A 13152-nucleotide genomic window follows, 5' to 3' on the forward strand; every position below is an offset into this window, starting at 1 on the left:
ATTTTAGTTCATTATGTAGTGCCATACCATAACATTTACATACGGATGGTTCTATTGCTATCCATGTTTGACTTTCCACTCTGCTTTTTCAGTGGACATCTGTGTTGAGCAACCTTAACATTAGTACTTGTAAGATGTAATTTGTGATTAACTTTCAACTGACAAGAAACACAAACAGCCACAGTAAATGTGTGGTATTTCATATGCCCACATTATCTTTCGCTGTGTGCCTGAATATGCAGTGATTGACTACATGGTATTTCCACACAATGAAGCTGAATCAAAGACACACAAACACAAACATACATAGCGCACACACACAGAAACCCACACATACATAGCGCACACACACAGAAACCCAATTAAAGAAAACATATCCAACCAACTTGATGTGAATGAATTATCCTCACAAGACACCCCTAAAAGCCTTGTAATCCCCACAGTGGAGCACAAAGCTCATCACCTCCTGATGAATAGTCTCAGTATCCACAAACACAAGAGGCTGATGCTATTCAACAAACATGATTTGAGTGGCCATTTTCTTCACAATGAGGCACAAAGGAAATACAAGAGAATCCCAAATGGAAAACTGACCGCAAACACGCACATATGAATTTACCTTACTTGCTGCCATTTAGGACTGGGTACTACATTTGAATAGGTGGTTAAGGAGAAAATCTCATCAGCGACAGGAAGCCAATAAGCATGCAGCATGCTTGTACCAAGATTTAATAATGCTTGTGATTGGCTTATTAGTCTTATTTTACATGTAGAGAAAAAACACTACATAATGCACAGATGGTGTGTGTGTGTGTGTGTGTGTGTGTGTGTGTGTGTGTGTGTGTGTGTGTGTGTGTGTGACGTAGTATTTTGAGAGGCATGATTACAGAGTGCAACACATATGTGTAAAGGAGCTGGAAAAATTAGTAATGTGTAATTTTGTAATTACTTTTTGTTGTATGGATTTTATAAAAATTGGTAGCAAAAATTTTATATATATATATATATATATATATATATATAATATATATATATATATATATAATGTATAATTCAGGAACCGGTATCAAATTCACGGTATGGGTATTGAGAATTTTTCAACGATACCAGACTGACTTTTTACAGTACAATTGATGAAAGCTTAGCTGACATTGGTACACAAATTAGGGCTGTACTTGGTTGGTTATTTTATGCATTTACAACATTTGAAATGGAACATTTACCTTTTCTGCTGATTGTGAGGTCCCAAAGAAGATGGGGATGAAGGCAAGCCATACGATGCAGGTGGTGTACATGGTGAAGCCGATGGGCTTGGCCTCGTTGAATGTCTCCGGAACCCCTCTGGTCTTGATTGCGTAAACTGTGCACGTGACCATCAAGAGCATGCTGTAACCCAGCAGACAGATGAGAGAGAGGTCTGATATATCACATTTCAGAACACCACGGGCCATTTTAGGATTAGCTGTGCGCTGATCCTCATAGTCGATGATGGCTTGTGATGGGTCAACACCAAACCAGATGCACACTCCCAGCAGCTGCACGGATATCAGGCTGAATGTGATGACCAACTGGGAGGCTGGGGAGATGAATCGAGGGGCACTGACCGACATCTTGCCCTGCTCAAAAATCCTGTAGATCCGATTGGTCTTGGTCAGCAGTGCTGCATAGCTTATACTCATTCCCAGGCCCAGGAAAATCCTTCGCAGGGAGCATATAACCACATCAGGAGTGGAGATCATAAGGAATGTTGTAGCATAGCAGAGAAAGATTCCTGTCAGCAGCACATAGCTCAGTTCTCGGCCTGATGCCTTAACAATGGGTGTGTCATTGTAGCGTATAAACGTGGCGACCACAAACACTGTAGCCATGATGCCCAGTACAGCAATAAGGACAGGGATGACTGCCCGGGGGAGTCCCCTCAAGTTTGACAAGGGGAATGATGCGGGCCAGTGTTTTTTCCCTTCGGCCGCAAATAAAAGGGAAACATCTTGGGGTTGTAGGGTCGCCGGGATACTGGAAACCCACCCAAAATTCTACAGGGCCAACAACTAAAATTCCCCTTCCCGGTTTTTTTTGCCTCCCCCGGACGCGGGGTTGGTGCATAAGGGGAGGGGCCCTTTTGTGTTTCACCAGGCCACTGAAATCTCTTTGGGAAAAGGGGGAAATTATAAAAAAAGCGGGGGGGAAACGGCAGAAATTACCGCTATTTCCCCCCCCAACATGCTAAAAAAATATTTTCCTTATATACCCCCTCCCCAAACCCAAAAAGGGAATAAATACCAAGCAAACACAAAAAGGGTCATAATCAAATTAAAGAGAAACCCGAAAGGTTTAGTATGCCCAAAAAAAAGGGCTGTTGTTTCCCCTAGCTACTTTAAAAAAAAGGGGGGGGCTACAAAAGGGAAAGAGACCAATTCAATTTAAAACTTGGAAAATCAAATTTCACCTAAATGCATGATCGATTGCTAACTGTAAATGGGGTATTACCCCCAAAGGAAGCTGCAGTCTTTTTTTTCAAATCCCTTTTTGTAAAATCATTAAAAACAACCAACAGGAAATTTTCATCTTTTCCCCAAGGGCATGTTTCATTACGGGGGGAAAGATAAGTAAAAAGTGGGCGCCTTATACTGCCGTCCCCAAAAAGAAATATCTCAGTATGGGGGTAAAGCATTAAAGGAACAAGATTTTTGTTTTTTTTATCCTAACACAGTTTACTTAAAATGCCTCATTAATGTTAGGGTGTGCAAAGGGATAGGGGACATTCAATTATTTAAATAAACATCTGGATGATTGGTTTTTGATTTAAATAACATTTTCATGTGGCATTCTTTTCCTTGGAGATCCTGCAGGATGCGGGTAATTTTATCAGCGTTCAGTAGTAACTCAGGACCTTGATGTCTGCAATGATCTCATGCCATACCTACAGTATGTGCGTCAGGAAAATAAGAATGCCTGGGGGCTTATTTATAAGGGTGAAAAACAACAAAAAATTTTTTCAAAACAAAGGTTTCCCCAAAAATTTTTTTCCTTTTAAAAAATGCCCTGTGAACACTACAGGGTTCTTGGGTCTATGCATGGGGGTGGGTTTTTTCATTATAGGGAAATGGTGCATTTTTGTATAGTGGAAAGATAGCCCAAATTTAAAGGTTTAAAGCCCCAAAAAAAACCCCTGGCTTTTTCCCCTATGGGCCCCAAATTTCGTTAGGGATATTTGTGAGGGAAAGGGTTTTGGGGAATATGTAAAACACATTTTATTGACCTAAGTCATGGATGTCCTTTAAGGGGCTTAATTTTTAATATTTTTTATTTTGTGGCCCCATAAAAAAAAAAGCCTAAGCAATGCATTTTTGGGATAATCTTTTGTAACGGTGTTGGGTATACAGCAAATAAGACTAGCCCAAATTAGGTTGCTGTAAAAGTAATGTTTAAAATTAAGTAAGGAGTTGCCCTTTTGGGACTGTTTTAAGGGAAAAAAAATCATAAGTGTTTTATTTTACGTTGGTTTTTGGGTTTTGGGCTGAAATTTGGGTGAAAGGGGTTTTTTGCTCTATTCCAAAACCTTTTACAGAAAAGGGCCCTTTTTTTGAAAAATTTGTCTTTACAGTTGAAGTTTTTTTGTTTTTTTTTTTTTTTTTTCTTGTAGGTTTGGGACAGTTAAACCCCATTTTTCCACGGTTTTCGTGGGTGCCTTCCGCGTGTCTGAGCTCGTCACCGTCACACCCCCAAAAAACATTGGGGCAAAGTTGGCACCCCCCCTTGTTTTTTAATGGGCACGGATTCATTTTTTGGGACAGGATTGGGTCTTAGGTTTAATGGGTCTTACCTGGATCCAAAGGGTTTTTTAAACAAAAAATTTTAAACAAAAAATGCAAACTACCCTTTTTGCAAATTTCCAAAAATTGGGATGTCTGATTAACATTCTTTTCAAATTTTTTTATGACCCAAAATCAAGTCTTCTTTCGACATATTTTTAAAAATATTAAAAAATTTCCCTACGTCAAGTGGGGTATCTGTCCAGTGGCCCAAGATTTGATTCTGTGGTGTTAAATTTTTGAAACTGGTATTTTGGGAGTTTCTACGACCGAGGGATCTCCATTCACCCTTGAAAACCACCCCGGGGGGGGGCCAGCAAAATTTCCCGAGGGTAAAAAACCCAAAACCAAAGGTTTTTTTAAAGGGCAGATGTGACCTTTAAAATTTAAGGGGCAGTAAAAATCAAACAGGTCCCCATAATGCGGGGGATTAAATTAGGGTCCCAAGGCCAAAAAGCTGTGAATTTGGTTAATGAAAGGAGCAAAAAGTGTTTTTCAGCCCTGTCCCGGGGGTTTTAGGATTTCCCCCGGGGGTTCCCGTTTATGTTCCCTATCATTTTTACACTCCTTCATTTGTTATTCCCCATTGCTTTTTATCCTCAAGGGGCCCCACCGGGGAAGAACAAATGGGCAGCATTGATTTTTATTACCACTTTTAGATCTCTCTCTCATCCCTCGGGTTTCCTTTTTTTTGAGCCAAACCCACAAACCCCTCCTTAAAGCTTTTTAACTTTTTATACAAAAGTGGTGGAGGGAAAGGGATTTAAAAGTTTTAGTGATGCAAACCAAATACGTGTGTCTCTGAGGAAAACAAACCCAAAAATTTAAACAATTTCCCCCCCCCCTGGTTTTTTTTGCTCCTACCAAAATTTGCTTTTAATCCCTTAAAGCAATCCTTAATACCCCCGTAACAGGGTTTAAATTGGGGGGTTGAAAAATGCTAAAAAAATGCCCTTTTGTTAACTTGCAGCCGAAATGTGTTTTAGATTACCCCATTCAAAATTTTTGGGTGTTTTGGGGACACTATATTTTAGAGTCATCACAGGGATAATAGTGCAGTTTCCTGCAACAGAAAGGGATATGCAACATCTCCAGACACCACCCTCAGTGTTTCCCTGCATTTGGAGGAGAGTTGTTTATGTTCCAAGTATGGACTACACTCTACTTTGTCATAAGAATAAAATGAATTATTTATTTGACTGTGTTGTTCCCCTGAATATGTCACAGTATTGGTTGTTTAAACCTGTGAGTCAGAGTTGGAAACCTGTGAGTCTGGTGTTTCCTTATTTCCTCCCTTCTGCAGATATATGTGTCAAAGGTCTAAATCAAAACCCCATAGGATGTGAGTGCATTAGTATAATCCTGCTGCATTATCTAGAGGGTATGCATAGGACAACAGCAGGCAGTCATGTGCAATTATGAAAAATGTTCTTGCCCCTATCAGCAATACAGGGAATTGGGTGGGTGTCTCCTAATTTGATTGTGTTCATCGATTAGTTTCACCTCTCAACTTGCAAAAATGCATTGCAAGTTCCATGCAAAGTCAGCAAACATAAACAAACTGCTTGTTATATATCCAGGTCAGAGTTTTGAGAAAACTGCATAAGATAACTCTTAGGAACAAAAGCCATGCAATCTAGGAAAAACCCATTTACTGCCATCAGCTGCAGCTCTGCTCAAATGCGCCAAAAATGAAATGGTACCCGTAAAATTGTTAATTTAACTCTAAATTTGGAAACTGGGTTCAAAACTCTGTTAATGCTTTGAGAACTAAATTAACACATTTTTACTGTGGAAATGACCAAGGACATGTGTGAAGGGCACTGTGTAGGAACATGTATAAACATGATTCACATTTACTCAATGCAGTTGTAAGAATGGTTGTGAAATGAGATTTTCTGCTAGTTGAAATCCCAAGCCTGCTCATGTTTTGTTTTTCTTTGATTTTTAAGCGGCTTTATTGAAGGCAACACATTTAAAGTTCTTCTTTGCTACTCTTAAGAACTGATAATGCATTCAAACAAAACATTCATTTCCAGGATGACATGTTGGCAGTTAAAAAATTACCCTGTCCACTCAATTAAAAGCCATTAGCCAAAGCCATGTCAAGTCTAATGGGTTTTTTAAATGTTCTTTGAAAACTGAGTTAAAAATCTGAGTTACGGGCCAATGTTGAGGTTGATTACCTTTTAATCGTTCCTTCCTTCACACTGACTGCAGGAACAGTTTAGTCTCTCAAACTGTGTCTTACCCTCACATTTTGATTTACTGCTTAAAGGAGAATTCCGGTCGATTCCAACACGTAGCTTCTGTTGTTTGTAAATTTGGAGTGCTGTCAGTAAAGAGAAAAACTAAAACAGTTGGGGCTGCCTACACCATGTTCTCCTCCTGCTAGAGTTAGCGCCCAACAGGCTTAAACAGGGCAAGTTTTAAATCTGTTTTAGCCTCTTAAAATGTTCAAAATGTCATTACCAGTGCCTACCCATATGCAGTGATTCCGTCAGAGTGAACACAGTGAATCTGACTGCAGTAGATGTGAAAGAAATGCATGACAAGTTGTGCTAATTCAGCTGTGGTTAGTTCGTGTGATGAGACGCAAGTTAGAGAGCTTAGGGACCGTCTAGAAACTACAACACCGAAAAGAGAGCATACATATTTTAGTTTTATATCAATTTAATTATTAAACAAGGTAGTATCTCCAAAGTTATACCTCAATTATAACTTGTCTCCTGCTAGTTGTACTACAGCACTTACTTTTAAAAAATAAGTAAATGCTTATTTATGAAAATATGTTTGTAATTCTTTTCTGTGTTGTAGTTTGTAGACGGTCCAGAAGCACTCCTTGCAGTATCAACACAGGAACTAAAGACAGCTGAATTAACACAACTTTCATGCATTTCTTTATCTACTGCAGTCAGAGTCACTGTGTTCACTTGGAAGAAATCACTTCACGTGGGTAGGCACCTTTAATGACATTTTGAACATGTTTAGAGGCTAAAAACATGTTTAAAACTTGCCCTGTTTAGGCGGTGTAGACAGCGCTCTCTACTGACAGCACTCCAAATTTACAAACAGAGCTACGTGTTGGGATTGACCGGAATTCTCCTTTTAATATTCCTGGTTCCCTGTGCAGGCAAGATCCATGATCAAGCAGTATACACACTTAGAGTGAGATCCTTTTCCATAGGCTTTTGTAATAGTTTGAATTGGTCTGAGCAGAGAAATAAATCTACCTTGTGTGTGTGTGTGTGTGTGTGTGTGTGTGTGTGTGTGTGTGTGTGTGTGCGCACACAGTATGTATATATGATCCTGTGACTGAGTGCTTCCTCAGATTACATCCAAATTGAATTAGTAATCAAATCTCATGAAAACACACATTTAAATGTGTACTGTATATGCAATGATACAGCCAGCCTTTAATCACAACACTTTTAGCACAGCTTTGCTATCAGGTGTATGTCTCACTAGGTTACTTTGTATAAACAAAGTCCTCAGGAAAACTAGCACTGAGTATGTACAATTTCTGAATTTAAGCGTATTCCTTCCACATCAATAAGTTTTAACTTCATCTACATTATATGTAGTGCATGTGTTTCCTCTTTCCTGTAGTCAGCATAAATGTCTACAATTCCCAGAACACACTGGGATCATGTGGGTATTCCCGTTGTTTTCCCCCAAACCTTTTTAAATTCTCCACTCATCTTTGCAAAAAAACTCTTAAAAGAGGCAGTTTTCCGGTAATGTGCAGCATTGATTTTTCTAGCCATCCCTGTATTAACCCCAATGGCTTTAGAGCTGACAAGCCATCCAGTAACATAACGCCATGAATACCGGACTGCCTAAAGAATTGAAGTTTAAATCTATAACACAAGCCTAATATACAGTACTTCAGATTAATTTCTATTCCTACCCTGGGAGAATGGATCCATCTTGTAAATCTAGAAGTATGACTTCCAAAATATTTCTTCACAAGAATTTTACACAAATGAGGACTGACCTGGTTACTTAGTGATATGTGCACTCAGTGCAGGTAAACAATGTTTGACTTTTGAAGATGGGGCCTCCAGTAAAACACTGCTGCAGAGTGTTGCAGAGTTTCCTTTCAACATCCATTAGGGATGATAACTAACTCTTGCAAACAAAGTGTCAAGTTAATCTTTATCATCCCCAACAATAAAAGGTTACGTTGAATACTTTATTAAAATAATCCATCCATATTGAATTCACATCCATGTTTGCTTTACCCCTTTGCTGCTCTATTTTTACTTAAAAACTTACATAAATATATACACCATACTTCCTCTGATGAAGTAAATGCCAAATCATGTTATTTCTTTTAACAGTTTTGTACTTTTTCTCCAGTATATCCTAAGTGTATTTACCAACAAAGCTGCTCCCAGTTGCTTCCATCCCCCCTCTGTTGCCCTTTGGATACTGTAGACATTACAATAACTGCCTTTGCATTCTGTTTTCTTAAAAAATTGGGGGCTCGGACCTACAAGGATGGGGAATTTAAAGAAGGTAAGCTCATCATCAACTTGTACTGTAGATATGCATTTTCAACCACATTAGTCCAAGTTCACGTTAAACACATGAACTTGCTAAATGGGCTTGCACGATAATCATTCACCCTGTTTATGATTTAATTTTAAAACCTATTGGATTTAACAAAAAAATGTCATGACTTTAATACTCATTTAATTTTAAGAGGCGACTATATCACAAACTCTACTACTTTCTTCCGTGAGTTTTAAAACAGACTGTATAAAATGGGTTTCAAAGCTCTTCCTAGCGCTGCAATGCTCTCCCTTCTCTCCATTGAAGCCTCTGTGTTTACAGGCTTGTGGTGATGCGCAATGTGCTATAGGTGCAAAAAAAAAAGCATGGCAGAGAATCGTGATATCAGTTCTAAGTAAAAAAAACAAACATGATTCATATATTTCTTTTTTTTCAAATAGGTCAGGCCTCCTTAAAAATTAGATGTAGGTTTAGGCATTACTTGGTTAAGGGTAGGAAACCTTATCGAGGTAAATAGACCGAGAAAGAAAAATGGGAAACAGACATTAGTGTCACCTGTCAATGTCAGGAACTTTGTTGGCGTATCCATCCTCCTCCCTGTGAGATTTTGTCTGACTGTCGCTCTGACTGACCAGGGTCCCGTTCTAGGAAGGAGGCTTAATAAACTAACCATGAACTCTTGAGCTGATTTAGCCTGAGATGGGAAATTCCAGTTTTCGGTTCCAGAATAGCTGACAAAGTACGTTTACTCAGAATTAGGCACGTGCACCACCACTATAAAAAGGCAGCATGAATGGAGCCATGATACTACAATTTACCATGGTAACAACCACAAACAAATCAGTCGCAGAAATACTCATGCACACATACAGCGAGTTTGAACATATATTTCATTAAAAAAGCAACACAGCGGCTGCTGCAAAAGAGAGATTTTGCGTGGGAAAACATTGCTGCTAGACTGCATGTACAAATTTCAATATAGTGCATTATTATAATGTAGTAAGGATAAAAATGAACAAACCCTGTTTTTTTTATTCATGCAGGTAAAAAACTGTGCTAAAATGTGCCTGATATAGACTGACTAAATGAATGAGGAAATGAAAGAGCGCTGTGTCAGAGGGGGGAGGCTGAGAGAGAAGAAAACCTGCTCCCGACCAGGTTAGGTTCACAGGCTCAGTTACCATAGTAACTGACTCTGTGTTTAAGCTACTTCTCTTTCAAAAGGAAGCTGGAGTTACCCCTCTCTCTCAGATCTGATTAACCTCCCTTTCAGAAACAGAAAACCCAGAGTTTTCCTCATCTCAGAGTTACTCACTAAACCTGCGTTCTGAAACGGACCCCAGTAGGAATCGCCAGCACCTCGTGTTGTGTTCATTGGAGCTGCAGGCACTGATGCTGGCAAATGAACCAAAAGTTTCTTTATTTTTTCTCATTTACCATGAATTATTCCTGTCATGTACTTGTACAGTACTTGCTGTGTAATGACTGCCCCTCACCCAAAGATCTCACCCTGTAATTGTCATACAAATAACTGTATCCTTTGCTGTATAATCATCCCTGAGCGCGAAGCCGGTTTGAGACTGTGTCAAACTCCTCGCATTGCATTCTGCTTAATTGCTTGAACACTTTGAACCTCTACTCATCTGACGTATAATTAGCTCAAGTTGTTATAACCAGTAAAGCTGAACTACGTTAGACCCCTTTCTGCGTACGTTTATATTATTTCTTCACCCGCCAGCAGGTTAAAGTGGCGCATATGCTGCTTTCATGACCTCCTCATGTGTGTATCTTTTCTGTTTATAGGTAGGCCTATAATTAATTTTCAAAAGGCCTCTTACTTGATGCTATGTAAAAGTGTTAAAGTTTGTGTAATTATATATTCATTTATATAATCTTATTTGCATGTGTTGAGACTGTAAATGACTGCCTAACTTTCCACCGTATAAACATTTGTTTCTACATTTAGATGTTACCTCTTCAGGATTTCCATAAGCAGTCATCAAAACACTGGCTAAAACAAAAAAGCTAACAAAGCTAATATGAGGAGACTTTTCATATTTGATAATATGTAAATCATTTAGGCACTATACACACATGCAGCAATAGCATGTTCACTCAGTCTTTATTCTGTATTTAAACGTTCTAGTTCATATGCAGGACTATGGCAGATAAACGCTACAAAAAAGGTGCAGCTTTAGCTATGAAATGGTGAATTTGAACATGGCTGTGCTGACACTGGCATACAGCTGGCAGATGACAATGAGGTTGTCCGCCAGGCCTCGGCGGAACATTTACAGACAGGTTTTTAAAGGGAGCCCAACTTCTGTTATATATTTAATCAACCTCATTCAAAATCACATACACATTTGTAATTACGCAAATAACTGAAATAATAAAATCGAAGTTGAAGTTTTAACTGCTAAAAGCAACTTATGTTGTGGAAATGGCCTGATCCATGCTGGATTTTGAGGCCGAAAACAATATGGTTGTTGTTAAATCTGATAAGGACATGTGAATCCCCTTTCTTTCGTTGCCACATACTAGTGTTAATTTTGAAATAATTAATATATGAGGGATTGCATTAATTTAAAGAAGCTGGAAGCACAGTCTCGACAGAAAGTGACATCAAAACGTTGGTTCTCACTTACATTCAGGTGTTGAGCTGATTTTTGTGTGACCTGTGTGTACATATGTATATTCAACTCATACTTATTTCTGTGCCCAGAGATAACCACCCACTGTATTGGCCAGTTACCCATACAAATAGGATTTAAGACTACATAGGACAGCCACTGGAAAACTGCTCATGCCTGTGTTTGACTCTCTTCCCCCTCTCATTTATGTGCAATTTTAACTTTGCAGCCACTTAAAGCAAGAGATCTCTTGCGTGGGCAATTCAGTGCTGACAAGATAAGGCGGGAAATCTCACAAAGCACAGTTTCTGCACATCATAAACTATGATAAAACCCACAGTTCTGCTTCTGGTTGTCCACCCTCCTACGGCTCTCAGCCTCTTATACTTACTGGAAATGATTAACATTATGTAGCCTAGTTGCTGGGAATAATTTACATTCAGTAGCGTGATAGCTGGAGACCAGTCTATATTCACACAAAGCCTCTGCATAAGTATGTTGGTGAACCCAAAAATGAATATGACATAGACTTACAAGTTGCTTCAGAAAGCACCGCACCAATGCCTCAGAATGATACAGCTACGTATACAGTTCAGACTCCTTTGATAAAAATTAATTGATTTCTTATGACACCATATACAGTAGGCAGAATACTTGCCACTTTATATACAGTACTTGCAGTTAAGCTACCTTGGTTGAATACACACCTGTGAAGTTGACATTGTGAATGTACTTGAGCAGCAGTGTGCCATTGATGGTATCCATCTTGGAGCAGAGGCCAACTTTTCCAGGGCAGAGATCCTTGTGCATGTTATGTAGAGCATGAGCCATGGAATAAACTGCGTCTATCACAAACTGAACCTTCCCTTCTTGTTCGTAGGATGAGTCTTTCCCGATCCGCTCATGATCTAAAAGAAAACATTAACACAAAAAGGAAACTCATGAAATTAGATTAGATTCAAATTTATTGTGCAGAGTACAAACACAACAAAATGCAGTTTGCGTCCAACCAGAAGTGCAACAACAGCAGAAAAGTGCAATGTGATAAACAACTATAGACAGGATGTCATGAAATTAGGTCCCTCATGGGACTGACTTGATGAATTCATAAACACATATTATCACTGATTTAGTTTTAAGTTATAGTTTATATAATGTTCCCATGCTGTGTTCCACTGCCTGAGTCAATGCAATCTTTTCATCCGAGAGTAGAATATTTGATGTGACTGACATAATATTCAGAACAAAAAAAAGCTGCTCCACAATCAGTCAAAAATGTAAGAACTAAACAATGATTGCTAGATGTGTAAAATCAAGCAAATCATAGCCTTTCAAGAGGCTTGATTACTCAATTGTGATTCCATCATTGCTTTACAATATTTAATATATTTAGAGATCGGTGTTGAGTTGTGAATGTGACCCACTGATTATATGCTATTTCTTTCATACGTCAATCACGGCCTTTCTCATAATGGTCGGTGGAGCCCTGATAAAACGAGATTATTCAACAGGACTCTTTTGGTGTTATATAACCTAATCTGTTTCACCTGATGCAGCTAACTACCTTTGCATTACTCTGCGGCATCTTGCAGATATCTTAAGATAATCAAGAATCACCAACTTTGTCTGCACACTCTCAGGTTCGGATTATACTGTATGATCTTTAAGTGTTTATTCCCACAAAGTCACATGCCATTTCACATCCATTTATCAAGAGTGCAGAGTATGATAGAGCAGTGGAGGGGAAGACTCAGCAAGACAAGTCTGATCATTCTTTAGTATTAATGTAATTAGTTATGACAGGTGTATATTAATCATTGCTCGGGTTGTTCTAATAATTTCTTAACCGTGAAGCAAGGTTTCACTTCAGAATAAGCACTGATGTTTTTCCCCATCGCGGTGTGACTGCCGCAAAAGAGGTTAAAAAAAAAAGTAATTAGTAATTATCAATACCCAGCAAAGGGCTTTACGTACAACATGTGAGCTCATAGGAATAACGAGAGTCCCAACACATTGCCTTGTCATTCATTGGTTGTAAACTGTCAGAGTTCTTAAAACAGGCGGCAAAATGTGCTCTAATAACCTTGATAATAAATATTAAATAATAAATGCATTATTATTACAATACAATTGATTATCAAAACATATCAGTGGATTCACTGTGAGAAGTGAGAAGAACTGTTTTAAAA

At 38.7% G+C, this 13152-nt stretch overlaps 1 protein-coding gene across 1 annotated transcript in view; it reads right to left on the reverse strand.

Moving 5' to 3' along the window:
• LOC116692869 (metabotropic glutamate receptor 4) overlaps positions 1-13152 on the reverse strand; it is a 192861-nt gene that overhangs the window by 10385 nt on the left and 169324 nt on the right. The window contains exons 7-9 of the mRNA XM_032521443.1: positions 11654-11871; positions 8886-8974; positions 1224-1917 (exon numbers count right to left, since the gene is read on the reverse strand). Of these exons, the coding sequence (XP_032377334.1) occupies positions 1224-1917; positions 8886-8974; positions 11654-11871 (1001 nt within the window). The remainder of the gene's footprint in view (positions 1-1223; positions 1918-8885; positions 8975-11653; positions 11872-13152) is intronic.

The sequence above is a fragment of the Etheostoma spectabile genome, chromosome 7 (assembly GCF_008692095.1).
Source record: "Etheostoma spectabile isolate EspeVRDwgs_2016 chromosome 7, UIUC_Espe_1.0, whole genome shotgun sequence".
Classification (NCBI taxonomy): Eukaryota; Metazoa; Chordata; class Actinopteri; order Perciformes; family Percidae; genus Etheostoma; species Etheostoma spectabile.